Here is a 25533-nt window from a genome sequence, read left to right as displayed (position 1 = left end):
TGACGTGTGTATCTGTGTATCGGTGTATCTGTGTATCTGTGTATCTGTCTGTGGCATCGTAGCTCCTAAACTAATGAACCGATTTTAATTTAGTTTTTTTTGTTTGAAAGGTGGCTTGGCTTGATCGAGAGTGTTTTTAGCTATAATTCAAGACAATCGGTTCAGCCGTTTGAAAGTTATCAGCTCTTTTCTAGTTACTGTAACCTTCACTTGTCGGGGGTGTTATAAATTTTTAATTTACATTTGTTTATAATTAAATTAAAATAGATGCTCAGTGATCGTACCTCCGTTTTATAGAGTTCCACGTTATAAAGGTAAAATCCTTCAACTTAAGATTTTAATGCACTACTTTGTTGCAAATTAATTAAAAAAATCAAAAAAAGATTTATTAATTAGATACCGTTTCCCTTCCATGTCTCCGAAGTTTGCAGAGTGAAAAAGCAGAAATAATAATAAATTAATTAGAGTTGATAGAGATTTATAAGTAGGTATAGGTATAACGTCGATAAGATGTATTAAATCACACTAATACTATAAAGGAGAAAGTTTGTATGTGTGTATGTGTGTGTGTGTGTGTGTGTGTGTGTGTGTGTGTGTGTGTATGTTTGTTACTCCTTCACGCAAAAACTACTAGACGGATTGGGCTGAAATTTAGAATGGAGATAGATTATACCCTGGATTAGCACATAGGCTACTTTTTATCCCGGAAAATCAAAGAGTTCCCACGGAAATTTTAAAAACCTACATCCACGCGAACGAAGTCGCGGGTATCAGCTAGTAATAAATATAACGAAGTCTTTAACTAACACAGTTAATAAGTTTCTTTCATTAATAAGCCTTTACAAACACACTTAGTTTTGCGGTCCCAATTAAAAGTGATTTGTTTGTCTGATATGGTAGATTATAGAAGCTCTACGGAATGGTCCAAGCTACGGAACCTCTTGTCGCGAGTCTGACTCGCACTTCTCGGTCGTTTTTTTCTTCCCCGTTTTATACTACTTCTTACAAATATTTCAGGAATTTTCCGTTGCAAATATTTAAATAATAATAAAGTTATTTCATCGATAATGCTAATAATTATGAAGGCATGTAAACAAACTGTCGGTGTATATCAGAAACCTTCGTCGGCCTAAGGCGTCGGCCTTGCTCTGTCTCACTTCAAATTATTCAAAGCAATGTGGTAACGTAGTTGTATTGAAAGCTTGTTGGTTATTGCGTGCTATCAGAAGCTTAGGAATGCGATGACAATGTTTGATTTACATAATTAGTACCTACAGTTTTTTCTCTTCTGAGAAGAAGAGGGAAGTAATAACCATTTTTAACCCCCGACCCAAAAGTAGGGGTGTTTAACGTGTAATAAGTTTGACGTGTGTATTTGTGTATCTGTCTATGGCTTCGTAGCTCCTAGTTTCGGTTCATTAGTTTAGGAGCTACGACGCCACAGACAGACAGATACACACGTCAAACATTATAACACCCCTCTTCTTCGGTCGGGGGTTAAAAAGAGTATTCTGTGATATAACGAAAATGATATAATATATCTATCCACAGGAAAACTGATAAGTGCTTATCTGCTTTTTTACCCTACCTACGTAATTTCTGAACACCTAAGATAAACAAACAAGTTTAGACTAAAGTTTTTTCTAGAAATTTAATTAATGACTAATTTTTCATTTATTTCCGCAATAGACATTCACTTTTAATTAATTTAAACAATAATCTTTGCTACCTAGTTTATCAGGTAAGGCAGTATGTAGCTACTGAACGACACCGAGTCACGAAAGTTAAGGCCATTACTAAATAAACCAGTTATCTATACTGACGATATGTGGAAGGATCAAAGTCAAGTTCACTCATGTTGCTTACCTTTACTAACATACATCTAACTTAAGATAACAAGACCGCAACTTATCTAAAGATAAATCCGTAACTTAAGTATAATAGCCTCAATAGCTCAACCGGTAAAGGAGTGGACTGAAAACCGAAAGGTCGACGGTTCAAACCCCGCCCGTTGCACTATTGTCGTACCTACTCCTAGCACAAGCCTGACGCTTAGTTGGAGAAGAAAGGGGAATATTAGTCATTTAACATCACACTAATATTATAAAGGCGAAAGTTTGTATGTGTGTGTGTGTGTGTGTGTGTGTGTGTGTGTGTGTATGTTTGTTACTCCTTCACGCAAAAACTACTGGACGGATTGGGCTGAAATTTAAAATGGAGATAGATTATACCCTGGATTAGCACATAGGCTTTTTATCCCGAAAAATCAAAGAGTTCCCACGGGAATTTTAAAAAACCTACATCCACGCGAACGAAGTCGCGGGTATCAGCTAGTGGCTAATATTCTTTAAAAAAAAATGTCCTTAACTTAAATTAAGTCGGTAGGTAGAATCTTCGGCAGGTTTTCCACTGCCAACCTTGATGGAGGCATGGTTGCTAAGCCCCATAAGGCGTGCGTTGGACAGAGCTATGCTTGATGTTTCTTTACGAGATCATCAAATCAGAAATGAGGTGATGCGTAGAAAAAGAAATCACAGTGCAAGATTTAAGCTTTCTAGGTCTAAAGGTTTGGGCAGCGCATTGATGAATTAGAATCAGCAATTTTGTGATTAAGATTGGTAGATGATAAATAGCGGCAGATGTCATTTCTATTATCTTATAATTCTGTGGTTTTGTTAGTGGAACTACCCTACTATGTATGTATCTATACCACACAGAATAAAAATAGTTCCGCGATTGACCAAGGCTAAAGAACATTCACTGAGTAGGTATCTTGAGTCTTTGTGTATTATTAACCAACGCCTTTTAGGGCACTACTCGCTCATAATTTGAGTTAATACCTACATTTTCCGCGTGAACTGTTTTGGAAAGGTTGCATTCCGAAAAGTCGTAGTCAGAATTTCGAGAAATATGGGTTAGGTCGCTTTGTTCTCACAGTGACCGCATTTTATTTTATTTGTTTGCTATCATATTTCACAGAGAGAAAATATTTGAATGTATTAGGTACGATGTAGGTACTAAGAAACCGACATGAATTTATGAGTCCTAGTTAAACGTGCAAGTGCGAGATTACTTCTATACAATTCTATATTGAGAATTTACAATCATAATCTAACATAGAAATTATCTTTCCAAATGATCGAATAGGTAATTGAATCTAAGTAATACTACTTAGCTCTCCTTTTGCGCACTTTCTTGAACGCATCATTGCGCCAGAGAAAAGGGTCAAAATAATAATATAAATTGTCTATAGCAATATATTCTTACATTCTAGGTCGTTGACTAATTATAACATTTTCCCTTCGCATTTGCATGCAAGAAGTCTCTCTGGAGACTGGACGTTTTCACATCCTAGTTGAGCACCGACACCAAATAAGAGACTGCAAGGCAAAAATGATTGTATGTATTATGTGATCTCATGAACCGTCAGGAACCGTAATAGGTAGAGTAGAAATTTTCACTGAACGTATATTTCTATCGCTGTGAAAAACTAAAATTAAAATAAATCGGAATGGTTGCCATGTAAATTAAAAAAATAAAAGATTCATAATGTTGAATAATGGAACGGAACCTTTTATTTGCAAGTTCGACTCGCACTTGACCGGTTTTAAGTTTGCCTCCATTAATGTCGTGTCATATCGTGGTGCCATGCAAGCCCAAAAAAACATAATATTCAAAACGGCTGAAGTGCTGAACTATAACTTGTCGGACATACTCTGACAAAAAGACATGACTATATACTGTTTTCATCATAATTTAACGAAGCAACTTCATACTTTTCCAGACGCTGTTAGTTTGCGCGGTGTGCGCGTGCGCATACGCACAGAACTACGGACCCACCACGACTCCCGTGCCGATACTGAAGCAGATCAACAAACAGAACGACGATGGCTCGTACAGCTATGGCTACGAAGCCGCCGACGGCTCCTTCAAGATCGAGACCAAGTATCCCAATGGCGACGTAGCCGGGAAGTATGGCTACGTCGACGAAAACGGCAAAGTCAGGGAGGTTTCCTATGGCGCGAGCAGTCAGCGAGGATTTGAACCCGAAGGTAACTAAATATCTTTAACAAATTTACGTTTTTGCAAAATCGCAAAGGGTTCTAGAGTCATTATTGGTAAATTATTTTGATAATTCAAAAGCACTTGTAAAAGTCTACTTGAATAAAAATCTATTCTACTCTATTCATTGTGGAGTCTACGTCTCCTACGAATGCTCTTGCATCAGAGTGTGAACGTTGATTGTGTTATAGACGATTTGTGTAGTATTTTGTGTTGGTAGTGTGTATTGCTTGATTTTCCTGCTTCTTTAGTAGTACAGGGCGGGCGATGCATATTGGCGGTTTCGCCTTGTCCCATACAAATTTGTCTGTTAAGCAACCACTTACCACTGGTTGTCCCATATTATCATGGATGTCTTAAAAGTAATACCTACCTGCTTCTATGCAATCCATACTATATATAATATTATAAATGCGAAAGTGTGTCCGTCTGTCTGTCTTTCTGTCTGCTACCTTTTCACGGCCCAACAGTTAAACCGATTTTGACGAAATTTGGTACAGGGTTAGCTTATATCCCGGGGACGGACATAGGCTACTTTTTATCCCGGAAAAGCAAAGAGTTCCTACGGGATTCCCAAAAACCCATCCGCTCACCGATTTGTATGAAATTTGGTACCGAGGTAGCTTGCATTCCTGTAATTGACATTGGAAACTTTTTATCCCGGAAAATGAAATAGTTCCCACGGGATCTTTAAAAACCTAAATCCACGCGGACGAAGTCGCGGACATCCTCTAGTTTAAAATATATTAATAGGTACCTACCGTACGTAATAGGGAAATCTGCGCTGCTGCGCCTGAGAGTCGTATTCGATAAAAAAGTTTTAATTACTCACATCTAAAACCTTGGTTGTAAGGAAAATGTTAAGTCTAAAGAATGCGACGGACAAGAAAACCTGCCCTTGTTTGGACATGGATCTCAAGAGATGATAAGGTAGACTGGTTCAGTACCTATGTTTAACACCAAAATAAGTAAATACTGCAAAACTAGATGGCACTGAAAATTAATTACTATTAGAAAAAAACGTGTAGATAGAGAACCGTAATATGAGTCTGTATTTTGAATTGTTTTTTTTTTTAATTAATCCGTCATCGAAGATTCAAACAGAAACACACTTTTGTATTTCAATACTTAGTTAATTTTAATAATTGAAATAGAAGTGAGGTGATAATTATGTACATCAACATAAAACCATATAATATGGGTTCCAACTTCCAAGCGCGCACTATTCTGTGAAGAAGCCCACAGCATAACTTCTCATGAGTAGATTTTTTTTATTATCACCATCTCGCAATATCACTAGTAACGCATTTCTAAGAAGCATTCTAATTTCTTGTCAATTAAGTTGAAACTTTACATTCAGCCTCATCATCTTTACATACATTATAATAAGACTTTTAATTATGCGTTTTGGAAAAGAATCACTGACTTAGAGCGTTTCAAGAAAATTGGATTTTTAATCAATTTAGAAACATGAACTGATTTAATGATATTTAACCCTTAACAAAAGATAGTAATGTCCTAAGTGGGTACTCCAAAACGCATGTTTTGAGTTGGAGTTTATTGACCTTTGTCCCCATTAACGTCCGTGTCCCTATAATCTAGTTTCGCTCTGTAAGCATGTGGGTTTTTGTGCAATTCTCTAGTTCTGGCTGCTGGTCAGTGGTCACCCTCTGGTGGCGACCTTCACGGCCTGCTTCTCAATTGAGTGATAATTTCCAAAATCAGGCGCAAATTTAATTATATAAGTGGCTTTATTCACACCCAATTAAAGATAAATATAGTATTTATTAGTTACTATCTGAGTCAGACTTTTCACGGTTGGGTTTACCTATTCAGTAGACCAACTCATTAGGATACCAGTAGTGGCGCAACCACCAACAAAATGTAATGCAGTTCTATGAAGGTTTTTTTAAAATGTTATTATCTTAATTTTATCACGCCAGCCCCATATAAGAACATGAGACTTTCTTGTGAAATGTTCTAAATGATGGTGAAACCTTACCTACTTATTTAAATGGCGATTAATAAAGTATGTACCTAATTGTAGTCTGAAATCTAAAAGAAGTGCCTAGGAGGCTGGAGCGCGCTAACCTGTAAGAAGAACCTGAGACGTATATCTAGATATAATATTTTTTCTTTAACGTATGATCGGAAGAGAGAGTTAAATGACTTGGTGATGTGCCTTGGTCTAGACTCCAGAAGATGATCAAAGCATCTGTCATCAAACCACAATCCGAAATCGAAACCGGAACCAGTTCATTTAATGAAAAAGAGCCTCGATAGATTTTTCGTCGACCAGGTACCTTCTACGTAACTTCAAGGCAAGAATGAATAGGCATCTTCTAGACAAGCCCGCTCCAACTTAGACTTTATCATTGCTTTCCTCAAGGCACAATTGTCTTCAAAAGCAAGTCTATGCTCCTATAGCCGGCTCTACACTCTCACGTGAAGTCGCGCCGTTATTTCACGCCGTGAATATATGCCACGATCCACGCGTGAACTGTGTCCCTCCACACTCACGAATCTTCACATTATCGTGACTATGGACGAAACCCTTTGTCGCGGACCAAAAACCGACACTGATCGGGGAAAGCCGCGAAATACGAACGCGAAGGCGTGAACAATATCTACACTCGTGATTCGCAGATGTCGCGGGCTTTCACTGTCGTTCGCGCCGCGAGTGTAGAGCCCACTTAATAAAAAAGGTATCTTATAAATGCAATTTTCTTAATTGAACCTTTCTACTTTCCAGGCACTGGAATCATGGTTCCTCCACCTACACTCCACGATCCCTCGTCACACAACGCTCTGACCGACGGTCAAGAAGATGACGGTCAGTATCGAGAAGATCCGAGGATATACGAAGACCCTAAATACAACGGTCGTAAAGCCAAACCTAGCTCGTTCAGATACGAACAGCCAGAACCACAACAGCAGAGGTTCAGCTTCTCATCCAAACCGAAGAAATACCAACAACCGCAAACGTACCAACCGCAATCACAACTGCAGTACCAACCTGAACCACAGTACCAACCTGAACCACAGTACCAACCAAAACCACGGTATCAACCTCAGCAACCTGCCTATCAACAACAAACGAGTCTCTTCAACCAAGCACCTCAGCAGTTCTCTCAAGAGGCCAGACCGCAAAGTCAAGTGTACCACCAGCAACCACAGTTCTCTTATCAATCGTTCCAACCGCAACCCTACCAAAATAACCAGTACCAAAGCAACCAGTACCAAAATTACCAGAGTCAAAGCTACCCACACCAAAATTTCAACCCTTTCTCAGGCCATCCAGCTCAGAATTTCGACCCTAGCACGGGATCTTACTCTATTGATTTTACTGGTAAATAAGGTCGCTGATTGTTTCAGCATTTACTGTAAATTTATAGTTTAAGTTTCGTAATTCCCAAAGCTATACAAATAATAACGATGTATACCTAAATAAATTGTCATCAAATTTTTTATAATGTAGTTATTATGACGAATACACAAAAATTGTGATTTTTTACAACAAATCAATTGATATATTTTAAAATTCTATACTTACTCATATTATTTTTATGTTACGCTGATGAAGCTTCCCCTATACATTCTTAGAGCTTCTTATGTAAGTATTATGTTCAGCCTGCAGCTTTTAATACATTGCTTTTATATTGTTAATAATAATTGTTTTCATAATGATATTTATTTCCTTCTACTAAAAAGTCTTGTAATAAACCCTCATATAAATATATATTATTAAAAAAACCTTGCAATTTAATCTAAATTAGTCTTGATCTTTATCTCTTAAGTTTTCTCTGTTTTTCCTTTTTATCTTAATTTTTCTCACTCCTTGTATTCTTCTCAGAATTTTGTCGTAATCGCTCTTTTTTTTTCAAAATTTACTTCAGTTTTCCAACAATTTACAATCACGATTTTTCATGATAATTACACTGATCATTATTACTTAAAAGCGTTAGTCAGCATATAAAATTACTTAGTAACTTTTATTAATAATACTCAATTGTACAATTTGCAGCATTTCAGATATTTTAAATCGAGTGTATAATAAAATGAGATGTTTTTATACTTTTGTACAATATATACATACATAATATTATTAGTACTAGTCATACATTTCGAAGTAATCTAAAAGGATTGTACCCATCGGTACGATAAGCTTTATTTAAATTATTTTTATGTAGGTACAGCCACCTAATATGTTATGCTAAATATTTTATATATCTATGCATTCAAATTATTATTATGTAATATTATACCCATATTACATTAAACATAATATATATATTATAGTTTAATATATTTAATTTTTTGTCCTTTACAATTTTTATAACAACAAAAATAGTACACAAATATGTTGTTTGTATTTTTTATGGTATGTTTTAGTAATTATTTTTTAAGTTTATTATTTTAAATTTTAATTTTATATCATATGAATTTAACACTTAATTCAATTTATATTAAGTATGCTATTATGTTTATGTACAATCTTGCATTAGCCTATGCATATAAAATTTGTATTATTTTTTATCGTAATATCAGCGTATTTCATTTTATAAATTGTGTAGTAATTGTTAGTATATATTTATTTATTTATTTAATAGTAAGAACCTATATATATATACCTACCATATTATAATGTGTATATTCAAACAATTATATATATCTGTTTATATTAAAAGCTATTTTTGTACATATAATTATTAAGTACCTACCTGTATAAAATATAAATTGTATAGGTAGGTACACATTGTAGTCTTAGATACATTTAGGTTTAACACAATATAATGTTTGTATTTATATTTTATTTATTTATTGGGAATTAGATATAGGTAATATTAACTGACAACTCTATAAAATAATTGTATTTCTATTTTCAAATTATTTAGATATCGTAACTATGCATCGTTGTATTTATGTTTATATTATATGATTGTATGTATATAGTATGTTAAAATTAATAGCTAATACAATCGATCCATAATTCAGCGTGTACGGTGGTTGCGCAGGCGCTGGTTTCAATATGGCGTCCGCGGCACTTAGACGAAATCTACGTGTGCAGGGTACAAACTGTGTTGAATAAAGACTTACGTAAAATATATCCTTATTGTTTTCTTTCCTAATAAGTGAAAGTTGTCAGTTTGTCCTTAAATAATTCATTTTTATTTTCTGCACAAATGATATATTGCCAAATGGGTACAATGACTTCATAAAATAAAAAAAATGAAGTATTAACATGTCGTTGTTACTTGTTACCGATTCCAGCCTTCTCAGTCTATAATGCTCGTAGGTATATACATTTTGAAAAATATTCATTGCAATTGACTAAATTACTGTGAAAATTAATCTTATCAAAATCGGGATGTTTTTTCGGGATAATATTATCCTGATTTCCGACGATATATTTTCGCATAGTTTATCATAGTATGAATTATAAGCAAAATGCATTTAGGGCACTATCTCGCTAGGATACCAGTGGTGGCGCAACCAGTCACGCTACCAAAAAATGTATGTAGCTTTATATAGGGTAGCTTATCCGATGTCCGCTTGCTTGCGCTACCAATTTGGTTGGGCAACCAAGCGGACACCGAGGCAACCATTCTGGTGGGATTGCCCTATATGGCCTTATGGCGGGCGCAACGTTATAACTATTTGGCACTTTACTCAACACTCGTTACGCTACCAGGGACGTACATATAGCAAAAGCAATGCTCCTTAACGTCAATTTGAATCTGATAATCCTGGTGTCTGTTCTGGTGTACCTCGTTTGGTAGCTCAAGACACGACGGTGACGCAACCGGTTAGTAGCGCCAGCATGGTATCCTAGTGTGATATTAGCCTTAGTATTATACCCTGTGGCACATCAATAAAATATCCTCACGATATTAACTTCAAATAAGGAGCAATTGAACTTTACTTCAGGAAGAAATTCCAGTCCAGTTAATCTCCATTAAAAAACATAATCACACCCAAGTAAGCACGTTTAAGCAGTTGAATTATTCATATAAGTGATCAACATTTCGAATTGTTAAGCCTTAAACATCCGACCATGGGGCACTTCCGATTGATGGCGACCGTAAAAATAACCTTTAATTTGAATTTAATTATAGTTGTACGGAAGATTATGTATGTAGGTGGTATAAGAAATGAGGAGATAAGTGGACGACCTTATGGAGATCGCTATAATTGTACTTACTACTGGTTTGTATAAAAAAACCGGCCAAGTGCAAGTCAGACTCGTGCATCGAGGGTTCCGTACTCGGGTATTTTTTCCGACATTTTGCACGATAAATCGAAAACTATTATGCTTAAAAAGAAATGAAAATCAGTTTTAGAATATACAAGTAAAGCCCTTTTATATGATACCCCATTTGGTATAGTTTTCTTACTTTGAAAATTAAAACATTTTCATTTCTGTAATGTAACCACAAATTCACGGTTTTCTTTAAATTCCTTTACTTGCGCTATAAGACCTACTTACCTAATTTCACGATTCTAGGTCAACGGAAAGTAGGTATCCTATAGGTTTTCTTGACAGACACGACGGATGGACGGACGGACAGACAGACAGACAACAAAGTGATCCTATAAGGGTTACGTTTTACCTTTTCACGTACGGAACCCTAAGATTTTTCACTAAGATAACTCTTGAGGTTATGTGCGGTTTGCGGAAGGATTACGAAGCTGAAGTGGATATGGGCGGGGTATATTTTGAAGCACCGATAGCCGTTGGGGTCTCAAGGTGCTGGAATCACGACCTCCCACAGGAAACTGCAGCGTTGGCAAACCCTTCACTAGTGGACGTATCGGTTGACGACGATGACGAATCAGTTTCTATCCATACTAATCCATACCTACTTTAATATTATAAAAGCAAAAGTGTGCCTGTCTGTCTGTCTGTCTGCCTGCTAGGTTTTAACGGCCCAACAGCTTAACCGGTTTTGACTAAATTTGGTACAGCGTTAGCTTTCATCCCGAGGAAGACAGCCTACTTTTTATCCCGGAAAATCAAAGAGTTCTCACGGGATTCTTAAAGACCCATCAATTTAACCAATTTAGTACAGAGATAGCTTGCATCCAGGAAATTGAAATTGGCAACTTTTTATCCCGGAAAATCAAAGAGTTCTCACGGGATTCTTAAAGACCCATCAATTTAACCAATTTGGTGCAGAGATAGCTTGCATCCAGGAAATTGAAATTGGCAACTTTTTATCCCGGAAAATCAAAGAGTTTCCACGGGATTTTTAAAAAACCTTAATCCACGCGGCCGAAGTCGCAGGCACCATCTAGTTTGAATATTTGTCTATTCTATTTCATATGTTAAGGTCAGAGTCGTAAGCTGTAGACCTCCAAAAAGCTCATTACCTGATCATTCGTCTCGCCTCTACGCCACGCCCGTACATTGCTCTGTGCAGAGCAGTTTGATACAGAGAAATCCATACTTACTAATAATGACATACTTTTTTCACTACGTATTAACGATAATAACGATTTCGTTTAATTATAATAAAATTTTATACCTACCAGGACTTCCCTCGTTTGGTCCTTTGGGCTCGAACATTTAGCTGAGTTCGGGTTTTTTCGTAGGCACAACACATAATGACGTAGACATTATTTAAGTTCAGTTTTCTTTGTAAATGTTTATTGTTTTAAATATGTGTAGGATCAACAAACCTAATTCTATTGTAATATCGTTAATGCGATAGTGTGTATATCTCTCGGTCTATTAGTCTTTTCACGGCTGACATTTGTTATAGGGATAGCTTGCATCTTAGGGACAGACATAGCTGTCTGAGACTCTTTGTCTCGGAAAATCAAACTGTTCCCACGGGATTCTAAAAGAACGCAAATCCTTCATGGATGTAGTCGCAGGCATCATCTATATACTTACACTAGTTTTTGCTCGGTGCGCGAGCTGCTAAAGCAGCTCACGTGACGTGGTAAGGTTAACTTTATTATATAAAACCAAATTGATTTATTAAGATACATAATTCACCCCGAAAAACCCCATAAAATGACAGGCATTTCTATTTATTGTAGAAAATGTAAGTCCGCCATCTTGGATTTGAAAATAAATGTCATTATCAAAATCAGCACCCTGGAAAACCCTGAAAACGATATCCATATTATTTTTTTGTAAATTAGGATAATAATTTAGTAGGGTGCGTGGGTGCGCGGACCACTAAAGTGGTCCGCGAGCATGCAGAGTTTGTTTCACCGAGTAGACCTTCGGACCCTGATCATCTTTTGCCAAGAAACCACTCTTCCATCTTTTATAGCCTCCGAGATAGACACCGACGAAATTTATACGGCGGCCATCTTGTTTTTCCAAAAAATTCCACTTTTTCTATCAATCGTTTACTACTTTCTTCAAAGATTGTGAGTTTCAACGAAATCGGTTGGAAAACAAAAGAGTTGCAAAAATCACGTCGGTCGCCATCTTGTTTTTCTGAAATGTCATAATTTTTCCCTACTTGCTTTCACCAGCCAAACACATCTGTCCTACATTATCGTATCGTTTTCCGTCTCTTTCTAGGAGAATGAGACATTCAATATTCGCCATACATTTTCTATGGGGAAAAAAAATCCGCCATTTTGAATTTTTTTTCTATTCATCGAGTAGACCTTTGGACCTTGATCATCTCTTGCCAAAAAACCACACTTCCATCTTTTATACCCTCCGAGCTGGACACCGGCGAAATTTGTATGGCGGCCATCTTTTCTTCGCCATTTTGAATTTTTTTCCAGCTTTTTGGCAATTGGATGACGTCATGAATGACATTTGCTCGAGCACCCCCCACCTATCTTCAATACCTTAAGCGGGCCCTTCACCCGTTTCCGATATCCTCAATCATCAGCTCTCTCCATAATTTTGGCTTACTAAGTTGTTGTTTTCTATCTGACACCATCAGTGAAAAAAAAAATTTTCATACAAAATTTTACAGGAGGAGTTTTTGGGGAAAATCTCGAAAATCTCCCCAAAAGTGGCAACACCGGTTGCATATCTCCATACTGCAAGCCGAGATACACAATCGATTCATACATACTGACTTTCCAAAATGTTGCCAACTGCCTCAAAAACGTGGTCAAAATTTCGAAAAATAAAAAAAAATACAAAATGGCCGCCAACTCGTTTCACAGAAAGATTTTACACGGTTTCATAATTTTCCTATTAACTACAGGATATACCGCGCCCGATGACGTTTCAATCTTTCCTCTCGCTCGCACCAACACGAAAGGGGATACCGTGAAAAAGACCGTATCGAAAATCACTTTTACTTTGATAAATTCCAGTGTTGCCAGTCTCCGGTGACAAAAATACCCAAATGTCATTTGTACGAGTAAAACACGTAATCACTCATACTCGGATTTTGCTAAAAGTACGTATTTCGATTTTTTACAATTTCCCGAAAATCTTGAAATTTCCCTAAAAATGGGGTAATTTTTTCACACCGATCTATACCTCCAGTCTATACGTACAACCGCTTCATAGAATCCGAATCGCTCCGATGTTGCCAACTTTGAGATATTTAACTTTTAAAATTGCGTTTTTTCGTACCTCGAACAAAACGGCCGCCATGACAGCCGCCATCTTGAAATTTTTAAAACCACTCCCGTTCTATCAAAATACAGGATAATCGTGGGCGAAACACGAAAAAATAGTTATCCTCGACTACCCCGTCTTGGATCTGTGGCACCGCGGTTCGGGGTCGAAAATTCAAAATTTTCAAAACGCTACGGCTCGGCCGCCATTTTGTTTTTTCAATTTTTTCTACTTTTTTTATTAATTTTTAACCAATTTCTTGAAAGTTTGCAAAATTCTACGAAATCGGTTGGAAAACAACGGAGCTGCAAAAATCACCTCGGCCGCCATCTTGTTTTTCTGAAATGTCATAATTTTTCCCCAGAGGGTTCCCGAAACCGAACACATCTCCCCTACATCACTATATCATTTTCCGTCTCTTTCTAGGAGAACAATTATGTCAATGAGTGAGTGAGTGAGTGAGTGGTAATTGAGCTATATATAGTATAAACTAGTGTTTTGCTCGGTGCGCGAGCTGCTAAAGCAGCTCGCGTGACGTAGTTAGGTTTATAAGTTGTATTAAACCGATTTTTTTAATTAAGATACACAAATTACCCCGAAAACCCCATAAAACGACACCTATATCAATTTTTTTTTTTTAAAGTGCACGCCCGCCATCTTGGATTTCAAAATAAATGACGTTATCAAAATGAGCACCCTGGAAAACTCTGAAAACGACATCCATATCATTTTTTGTAAAAACGGGGTAGTTGAGGTTAATAAAGTAGGGTGCGTGGGTGCGCGGACCACTAAAGTGGTCCGCGAGCATGCAGAGTTTGTTCCACCGAGTAGACCTTCGGACCCTGATCATCTTTTGCCAAGAAACCACTCTTCCATCTTTTATAGCCTCCGAGATAGACACCGACGAAATTTGTATGGCGGCCATCTTGTTTTTTCAAAATTTTCCACTTTTTCTATTAATCATTTACTACATTCTTCAAAGATTGCGAGTTTCAACGAAATCGGTTGGAAAACAAAAGAGTTGCAAAAATCACGTCGGTCGCCATCTTGTTTTTCTGAAATGTCATAATTTTTCCCTACTCGCCTCCCCCACCCGAACACATCTCCCCTACATTATCGTATCGTTTTCCGTCTCTTTCTAGGAGAATGAGACATTCAATATTCGCCATACAAAATGTATGGGAAAAAAATTCCGCCATTTTGATTTTTTTTTCTATTCATCGAGTAGACCTTCGGACCCTGATCATCTCTTGCCAAGAAACCACACTTCCATCTTTTATACCCTCCGAGCTGGACACCGGCGAAATTTGTATGGCGGCCATTTTTTCTTCGCTATTTTGAATTTTTTTTCAGCTTTTTGGCAATTGGTTGACGTCATGAATGACATTTGGTCGAGCACCCCCCACCTATCTTCAATACCTTGAGCGGACCCTTCACCCGTCTCCGACATCCTCGATCATCAGCTGTTTCCAAATTTTTCCTCGATTTTTTTTTTGTTTTCTATACGAAACCATCAGTGAAAAAAAAAAATTTCATACAAAATTTTACAGGAGGAGTTTTTGGGGAAAATCCCGAAAATTTCCCCAAATCTGGCAACACTGTTTACATATTTCGATACTGCTGGTTGAGTCACACAATCGATTCTCACATGTCGACTTTCCAAAATGTTGCCAATTGCCTCAAAAACGTGATCAAAATATCGGAAAATTTAAAGAAAATACAAAATGGCCACCAACTCTTTTTGCAGAAGCAAATTAGATAATTTTACAACTTTCCCATTAACTACAGGATATACCGCTCCGATCATCTTTTGCCAAGAAACCACTATTCCATCTTTTATAGCCTCCGAGATAGACACCGACGAAATTTGTACGGCGGCCATCTTGTTTTTCCAAAATTTTTCACTTTTTCTATTAATTGTTTACTACATTCTTCAAAGATTGCGAGTTTCAACGAAATCGGTTGGAAAACAAAAGAGTTACAAAAATCACGTCGGCCGCCATCTTGTTTTTCTGAAATGTCATAATTTTTCCCGACTTCCATCTTGCACCCGAACATATCTCCCGAACATCATCGTATCGTTTTCTGTCTCTTTCTAGGAGAATAAGACATTCGATATACGCCATACAAAATGTATGGAAAAATAAATTCCGCCATTTTGAATTTTTTTTTCTATCCATCGAGTAGACCTTTGTATCCTGATCCTCTTTTGCCAAGAAACCACACTTCCATCTTTTATACCCTCCGAGCTGGACACTGGCGAAATTTGTATGGCGGCCATCTTTTCTTCGCCATTTTGAATTTTTTTTCAGCTTTTTGGCAATTGGATGACGTCATGAATGACATTTGCTCGAGCACCCCCCACCTATCTTCCATACCTTAAGCGGGCCCTCCACCCGTCTCCAACATCCTCAATGATCAGCTATTTCCAAATTTTTCCTCGATTTTTTTTTTTTTGGTTTCTATACGAAACCGTCAGTGAAAAAAAAAAATTTTCATACAAAATTTTACAGGAGGAGTTTTTGGGGAAAATCTTGAAAATCTCCTCAAATGTGGCAACACTGTTTGTATATTTCGATATTGCCGGTTGAGTCAAGCAATCGATTTATACATGTCAACTTTCCACAATGTTGCCAACTGCCTCAAAAACGTGATCAAAATTTCGGAAAATTTAAAGAAAATACAAAATGGCCGTCAACTTTTTTTGCAGTAGCAAATTACATAGTTTTACAATTTTTCCATTAACTGCAGGATATACCGCTCCCGATGACGTTTCAATCTCTCATCTCGCTTGCACCCACGCGAAATGATCGTCCCTGAAAAAAGACCCCGTCGAAAATCACTTTTTCCGCCATTTTGATTTTTTTTTCTATTCATCGAGTAGACCTTCGAATCCTGATCCTCTTTTGCCAAGAAACCACACTTCTATCTTTTATACCCTCCGAGCTGGACACCGGCGAAATTTGTATGGCGGCCATCTTTTCTTCGCCATTTTGAATTTTTTTTCAGCTTTTTGGCAATTGGATGACGTCATGAATGACATTTGGTCGAGCACCCCCCACCTATCTTCAATACCTTGAGCGGACCCTTCACCCGCCTCCGACATCCTCGATCATCAGCTATTTCCAAATTTTTCCTCGATTTTTTTTTTGTTTTCTATACGAAACCATCAGTGGGAAAAAAAATTTCATGCAAAATTTTACAGGAGGAGTTTTTGGGGAGAATCTCGAAAATTTCCCCAAATGTGGCAACACTGTTTACATATTTCGATACTGCTGGTTGAGTCACACAATCGATTCATACATGTCGACTTTCCAAAATGTTGCCAACTGCCTCAAAAACTTGATCAAAATTTCGGAAAATTTGAAAAAAAATACAAAATGGCCACCAACTCTTTTTGCAGAAGCATATTAGATAATTTTACAACTTTCCTATTAACTACAGGATATACCGCTCCCGATGACGTTTCAATCTCTCCTCTCGCTTGCACCCACGCGAAATGATCGTCTCTGAAAAAAGACAATGTCGAAAATCACTTTTTTTTTGATAAATTCCAGTGTTGCCAGTCTCCGGCGACAAAGATACCCAAATGTCATTTTTACGTGCAAAACACATAATCGCTCATACTCAGATTTTGCAAAAAGTCCGTATTTCGATTTTTTACATTTTCGCAAAAATCTTGAAATTTCCCGAAAAATGGGGTAATTTTTCCCCACTAATCTATACCTCAAGTTCATACGTACAATCGCTTCATAGAAGCCGAACCGCTCGAATGTTGCCAACTTTGACATATTCGAATTTTAAAATTGCGTTTTTTCATACCTCGAACAAAACGGCCGCCATGACAGCCGCCATCTTGAATTTGTAAAAACCACTCCCGTTCTGTCAAAAAACAGGATAATCGTGGGTGAAACACGAAAAAATAATTATCCTCGACTTCTCCGTCTTGGATCAGTGGCGCCGCGGTTCGGGGTCGAAAAATCAAAATTTTGAAAACGCTACGGCTCGGCCGCCATTTTGTTTTTCCAATTTTTTCTACTTTTTTTATTAATTTTTAACCAATTTCTTCAATGTTTGCAAAATTCAACGAAATCGGTTGGAAAACAACGGAGCTGCAAAAATCACCTCGGCCGCCATCTTGTTTTTCTGAAATGTCATAATTTTTCCCCAGAGGGTTCCCGAAACCGAACACAACTCCCCCACATCACTATATCATTTTCCGTCTCCTTCTAGGAGAACAATTATGTCAATGAGTCAGTGAGTCAGTCAGTGGTAATCGAGCTATATATAGTATAAAGCTATATATAGTATAATAACTAGTATTTCGCTCGGTGCGCGAGCTGCTAAAGCAGCTCGCGTGACGTGGTTAGGTTAACTTTATTACATTAAACCAAATTTATTTATTAAGACACACAATTCACCCCGAAAACCCCATGATACGACACCCATACCATTTTTTTCTTAAAAAGTGCATGTCCACCATCTTGGATTTCAAAATAAATGTCGTTATCAAAATCAGCACCCTAGAGAACCCTGAAAACGACATCCAAATAGTTTTTTGTAAAAATGGGGTAGTTGAGGTTAATAAAGTAGGGTGCGTGGGTGCGCGGACCACTAAAGTGGTCCGCGAGCATGCAGAGTTTGTTCCACCGAGTAGACCTTCGGTCCCTGATCATCTTTTGCCAAGAAACCACTCTTCCATCTTTTATAGCCTCCGAGATAGACACCGACGAAATTTGTACGGCGGCCATCTTGTTTTTCCAAAATTTTCCACTTTTTCTATTAAGCGTTTACTATATTCTTCAAGGGTTGCGAGTTTCAACGACATCGGTTGGAAAACAAAAGAGTTGTAAAAATCATATAGGCCGCCATCTTGTTTTTCTGAAATGTCATAATTTTCCCCTACTCATATTGCGCATCCGAACATATCTCCCATACATCAATGTATCGTTATCCGTCTCTTTCTAGGAGAATGAGACATTCATAATCGCCATACAAAATGTATGGAAAAATAAATTCCGCCATATTGAATTTTTTTTCTATTCATCGAGTAGACCTTCGGATCCTGATTCTCTTTTGCCAAGAAACCACACCTCCATCTTTTATACCCTCCGAGCTTGACACCGGCGAAATTTGTATGGCGGCCATCTTTTCTTCGCCATTTTGAATTTTTTTTCAGCTTTTTGGCAATTGGATGACGTCATGAATGACATTTGCTCGAGCACCCCCCACCTATCTTCAATACCTTAAGCGGGCCCTTCACCCGTCTCCGATATCCTCAATCATCAGCTCTCTCCATAATTTTGGCTTACTAACTTTTTGTTTTCTATACGACACCATCAGTGAAAAAAAAAATTTCATACAAAATTTTACAGGAGTTTCTTAGTTGAAAATCTCGAAAATCTCCCCAAAAGTGGCAACACCGGTTGTATATCTCCACACTGCCAGCAGAGATACACAATCGATTCATACATGTTAACTTTCCAAAATGTTGCCAACTGCCTCAAAAACGCGATCAAAATTTCGAAAAATTAAAAAAAATACAAAATGGCCGCCAACTCGTTTCACAGAAAGATTTTACACGGTTTCATAATTTTCCTATAAACTACAGGATATACCGCTCCCGATGACGTTTCAATCTCTCATCTCGCTCGCACCCAGGCGAACCGATCGCCCCTAAAAAAGACCATGTCGAAAATCACTTTTGCTTTGATAAATTCTAGTGTTGCCAGTCGCCGGCGACAAAAGTACCTAAATATCATTTGCACGAGCAAAACACGTAATCGCTCATACTCGGATTTTGCTAAAAGTGCGTATTTCGATTTTTTACAATTTCCCGAAAATCTTGAAATTTCCCTAAAAATGGGGTAATTTTTTTCCTCCAATCTATACCTCGAGCCTATACGTACAATCGCTTCATAAAAACCGAATCGCTCCGATGTTGCCAACTTTGAGATATTTAACATTTAAAATTGCGTTTTTTCGTACCTCGAACAAAACGGCCGCCATGACAGCCGCCATCTTGAATTTTTAAAAACCACTCCCGTTCTGTCAAAATACAGGATAATCGTGGGCGAAACCAAAAAAAATAATTATCCTCGATTACCCCGTCTCGGATCTGTGGCGCCGCGGTTCGGGGTCGAAAAATCAAAAATTTTAAAACGCTACGGCTCGGCCGCCATTTTGTTTTTCCAATTTTTTCCACATTTTCTTTTAGTCATTTACTACTTTCTTCAAAGTTTGCAAAATTCAACGAAATCGGTTGGAAAACAACGGAGCTGCAAAAATCTCGTCGGCCGCCATCTTGTTTTTCCGAAAAGTCATAATTTTTCCCCAGAGGGTTCCCGAAACCGAACACAACTCCCCTACATTATTATATCATTTTCCGTCTCCTTCTAGGAGAACAATTATGTCAATGAGTCAGTGAGTCAGTCAGTGGTAATTGAGCTATATATAGTATAATAACTAGTTTTTGCTCGGTGCGCGAGCTGCTAAAGCAGCTCACGTGACGTGGTAAGGTAAACTTTATTATATAAAACCAAATTGATTTATTAGGATACATAATTAACCCCGAAAAACCCCATAAAATGACACGCATTTCTATTTTTTGTAGAAAATGTAAGTCCGCCATCTTGGATTTGAAAATAAATGTCATCATCAAAATCAGCACCCTGAAAAACCCTGAAAACGACATCCATATTATTTTTTGTAAATTAGGATAATAATTTAGTAGGGTGCGTGGGTGCGCGGACCACTAAAGTGGTCCGCGAGCATGCAGAGTTTGTTCCACCGAGTAGACCTTCGGACCCTGATCATCTTTTGCCAAGAAACCACTCTTCCATCTTTTATAGCCTCCGAGATAGACACCAACGAATTTTGTACGGCGGCCATCTTGTTTTTTCAAAATTTTCCACTTTTTCTATTAATTGTTTACTACATTCTTCAAAGATTGCGAGTTTCAGCGAAATCGGTTGGAAAACAATAGAGTTGCAAAAATCACGTCGGTCGCCATTTTGTTTTTCTGAAATGTCATAATTTTTCCCTACTCATATCGCGCACCAAAACATATCTCCCCTACATTATTGTATCATTATCCGTCTCTTTTTAGGAGAATGAGGCATTCAATATTCGCCATACAAAATGTATGGAAAATTAAATTTCGCCATTTTGAATTTTTTTTCTATTCATCGAGTAAGCCTTTGGATCCTGATCCTCTTTTGCCAAGAAACCGCACCTCCATCTTTTATAGCCTCCGAGCTGGACGCCGGCGAAATTTGTATGGCGGCCATCTTTTTTTCGCCATTTTGAATTTTTTTTCAGGTTTTTGGCAATTGGATGACGTCATGAATGACATTTGCTCGAGCACCCCCCAACTATCTTCAATACCTTAAGCGGGCCCTCCACCCGTCTTCGAAACCCTCAATCATCAGCTCTCTCCATAATTTTGGCTTACTAACTTTTTGTTTTCTATACGGCACCATCAGTGAAAAAAAAATTTTTCATACAAAATTTTACAGGAGTTTCTTAGTTGAAAATCTCGAAAATCTCCCCAAATGTGGCAGCACCGTTTATATATTTCGATATTGCCGGCCTAGTCACACAATCGATTCATACATATTGACTTTCCAAAATGTTGCAAACTGCCTCAAAAACGTGGTCAAAATTTCGAAAAATTAAAAAAAATACAAAATGGCCGCCAACTCGTTTCACAGAAAGATTTTACACGGTTTCATAATTTTCCTATTAACTACAGGATATACCGCTCCCGATGACGTTTCAATCTCTCATCTCGCTCGCACCCAGGCGAACCGATCGGCCCTAAAAAAGACCGTGTCGAAAATCACTTTTACTTTGATAAATTCCAGTGTTGCCAGTCTCCGGTGACAAAAATACCCAAATGTCATTTGTACGAGCAAAACACGTAATCGCTCATACTTGAGTTTTGCTAAAAGTGCGTATTTCGATTTTTTACAATTTCCCGAAAATCTTGAAATTTCCCTAAAAACGGGGTAATTTTTTCCCACCGATCTATACCTAGAGTCTATACGTACAACCGCTTCATAGAAGCCGAATCGCTCCGATCTTGCCAACTTTGAGATATTTAACTTTTAAAATTGCGTTTTTTCGTACCTCGAACAAAACGGCCGCCACGACAGCCGCCATCTTGAATTTTTAAAAACCACTTTCATTCCGTCAAAATTCAGGATAATCGTAGACGAAACCAGAAAAAAATTATTAGTTTCAATTTCCCGTTTCGGATCTGTGGCGCCGCGGTTAGGGGTCGAAAAATGAAAATTTAGAAAACGCTCCAGCTCGGCCGCCATCTTGTTTTTTCAATTTTTTCGACATTGCCCATTAATCGTTTACTATTTTCTTCAAAGGTTGCAAAATTCAACGAAATCGGTTGGAAAACAACGGAGCTGCAAAAATCTCCTCGGCCGCCATCTTGTTTTTCTGAAATGTCATAATTTTTCCCCAGAGGGTTCCCGAAACCAAACACAATTCCCCTACATCATTATATCATTTTCCGTCTCTTTCTAGGAGAACAATTATGTCAATGAGTCAGTGAGTCAGTGAGTGGTAATCGAGCTATATATAGTATAATAATAACTCGAAATTTAAAAAACCGCCGACACAAAAACCTCTATAAGAAAACTAGAACAGAGCTGATAACTTTCAAACTGCTGAACCGATTTTCTTCAATCATAGCTTAGAACACTCTTAAGCCACTTTTCAGTCAAAAAAACTAAATTTAAATCGGTTCATTCGTTAAGGAGCTACGATGCCACAGACAGATACACAGATACACACGTCAAACTTATAACACCCCTCTTTTTGGGTCGGGGGTTAATAATAGTATAGAGATATTTTGCATCCTGGAGACAGACATAGTACTGCTTTTTGACCCGAATTATTTAACTCTATGCTTTCCCTACTCTATAGCCACAAAATTTAAGAGTCGCAAAGCTTGCTTGAGTCTTACAGAAATATCACTTCCTGTATAAATAAACTTGATCTACATATTATATTCATGCCAATGTAAACCATGATAATTTTTTAACGAGATTTCACACATGATATTGATTAACCCCCGACCCAAAAAGAGGGGTGTTATAAGTTTGACGTGTGTATCTGTGTATCCGTGTATCTGTGTATCTGTCCGTGGCATCGTAGCTCCTAAACCAATGAGCCGATTTTAATTTAGTTTTTTGTTTGAAAGGTGGCTTGATCGAGAGTGTTCTTAAAATCGGTTCCGCCGTTTGAAAGTTATCATCTCTTTTCTAGTTATTGTAACCTTCACTTGTCGGGGGTTAATTATAAAGAATTTACACTTGTATATTATTGTAATCTGTAAATAAGTAGGGTAATAACGTAAGCATTACCGACTGGGAGTTCCTAATAATGGTATATTGTGTAGGTAAGTAGTATAATAGTACCAAAAGGATTACAATAGCACCTACTTTACTTTTAATAAATGAATTGAGTTTTTTTTTTGAGTTTTTCAGTATTTTTCCAAGGTTTTATGGAAATTTAGCTAAAATAAATTAAGTTGGTAAGTAGGTGTATTAAGAAACATCGTTTTTTTCTTTTCTAAGTATAGATTTATAACCCCTAGATTTTTTTCAATATTTTATTACATTTTATTTAGAATCGTCAAATGCATTTACCACTGGTTCAAAAACCCCATTACTTAATAAACTTAGTCCAGATTTTGGATAATAGTAAATATAAGTCGGTTTAGTTCTTTAATAATATTATTAGAATAAGACTCAAATTGCTTTTTATAAAAGTTAAAAGCGTTTGAGGTTGAAGCTATGACCTTTTGGATATACCTATTATTATGTCCGCTATTTCACTAACTATTAATACTACTTAATATATATACATATTTATTATTGAAGCCTCATATATTAAAACATGTAAAGCAAAAAGCTCCAAGGCCCGCTGCACTTCCGTCAGGGAATGCGATTGTGGCTGAAAACAAGTTTAATTATTATTATTTATATATCGTTTAACTTCACTATTATGAACTCAACTGTTACTTTATTCGAAATGTTTGAATTGTATCCAACCGCGTTAACAGATGACGTCAAAAAAACTAAATTAAAATCGGTTCATTCGTTTAGCCACTAGGTACGATGCCACAGAGAGATACACAGATACACAGATATATACGTTAAACTTATAACACCCCTCTTTTTTTGGGTCGGGGGTTAAAAAAGAGGTGGTAACCTAGTGGCACAGTTAGTTCTTGCCAATTGAATTGTGTTTTTTTTTATTCTAATATTTTTAAAGGGTTTTTATAGTTGTCCTATATGCCAGCCCGAATTGTGGTTAAAATATGGCTACATCTACGTTTAACGGGAAACGCCGTTGAACATCGCGTTGTTGGCCGTTAATGTGGCCGGACATTACAATGTAGCAGTGAACGAGAGGGGCTCTCCGCTCTTGGTACAGTGCCGACCTTAGCGATCAAGAATGCCGTCCCGAGGTGGACCAGTTAGATCTTTCCTATGCACTCATTATTCATTTTTACTGTACTTATTCACAATCATCATGATCAACCTTGTGATTAACCCATCGCCGACCACACGTAGGTCTCTTCTCAGATTGAGAATGGTTTAGACAGTCTGCCACGCTAGCCTAGTGAGCATTGGCAGACTTCACACCTTTAAAAACATTATAGAGAACCCTCCGAAATATTAGAGATGCGTGCCCAAGATCGAAGCCCCGACCTCCAGAATAGAAGCCCAACGTCTTCACTCTTCGCCACTAAGCTATCACCAGTACTCATTATATTATTTATTACTCATAATATTAACTCATATATTATGTCGCATTAAAATATTTTTTCATGAATATTAAAAATTTTTGGAAGTTTTAGTACATTAAATTGCGTTTTTATTGGCCACTTAGAGGTAAATCACATACGGATATAGTACATTACATACGGTATAATACTTATTTAGCAATTTATCAAAAACCGCAATAAATAGATATTCTCAAATGTCAAACCGCGGTTGTCCTAATATATCGAAGGCTGCATTTTACACGTCTAGATACGAGAATGTTAATTGCTAGCTCAACAAAATTCTTTTAATGGCAGCAAGTAGCTGTCATGCTTGTCAATGGAGCAATGGCTGTTGGAGCCGAAAAGTCTTAAAATAACCGTAGCACGAGAAGTCTTCGGGGATGATGGACTCGCTTGGGAAACGGCTGGATGAGGAAAGTCAGTGGATGCCTTAGGGGTGGCAAGCAGGGCAACCACCCAGGGCTTCGCTCTTGCAGGGGCCTCAAGCCCTTGCGCAACGACCCAAGTTGAAAAAGTTATTAGAAGGTCTGCGCCTTACTTGCTGGCCATACACAGTCAAGTTTGCAGCAGACTTGATGCGGCGGCGGTTCCCCAGAAGTTATAGTGGTTATCACATCACACTAATATTATAAAGGCGAAAGTTTGTATGTGTGTGTGTGTGTGAGTGAGTGTGTGTGTGTGTGTGTGTGTGTGTGTGTGTGTGTGAGTGTGTGTGTGTTTGTTACTCCTTCACGCAAAAACTACTAGACGGATTTAGCTGAAATTGAGAATGGAGATAGATAATATCCTGGATTAGCACATAGGCTACTTTTTATCCCGGAAAATCAAAGATTTCCCGCGGGATTTCAAAAACCTAAATCCACGCGGGCGAAGTCGTGGGCATCGGCTAGTGGTGTAATAAGCAAACTCACATACATACGTACATACATAGGAATATTAACCCTAATCATGTTAATAGGTTGATGTATTTTGCACTAAAATCAAGAACAAAGACTAAGTAAGTGTGCAATTAATCACAATGTCAACTGCATTCGACCGAGTGTTATGTCACCCGGGTCAAGCTACCAGTAGGGACACATCTAGTTCTGATTTCTTTGGATTAGTCCTC

General features: G+C 37.5%; 1 protein-coding gene across 2 annotated transcripts in view; it reads left to right on the top strand.

Moving 5' to 3' along the window:
* Window positions 1–25533, top strand: part of LOC123869399 (activating signal cointegrator 1 complex subunit 2 homolog) — a 32542-nt gene that overhangs the window by 6409 nt on the left and 600 nt on the right. Inside the window, exons 2-3 of one of the 2 annotated variants that reach the window (XR_006796883.1) lie at window positions 3785–4052; window positions 6815–8269. Coding sequence is in view for 1 of the 2 variants with exons in the window: in XM_045912305.1 (XP_045768261.1) it covers window positions 3785–4052; window positions 6815–7419 (873 nt within the window). In the remaining variant the exon portion in view is untranslated. Of the gene's footprint in view, window positions 1–3784; window positions 4053–6814; window positions 8323–25533 lie in introns of those variants that run through there. The other variant, XM_045912305.1, reaches the window with a different exon arrangement.

This window comes from Maniola jurtina, chromosome 11 (genome assembly GCF_905333055.1).
Source record: "Maniola jurtina chromosome 11, ilManJurt1.1, whole genome shotgun sequence".
Lineage (NCBI taxonomy): Eukaryota > Metazoa > Arthropoda > Insecta > Lepidoptera > Nymphalidae > Maniola > Maniola jurtina.
Note: the sequence above shows the minus strand (reverse complement) of the source record. Positions and strands in the feature narration are given on the sequence as shown.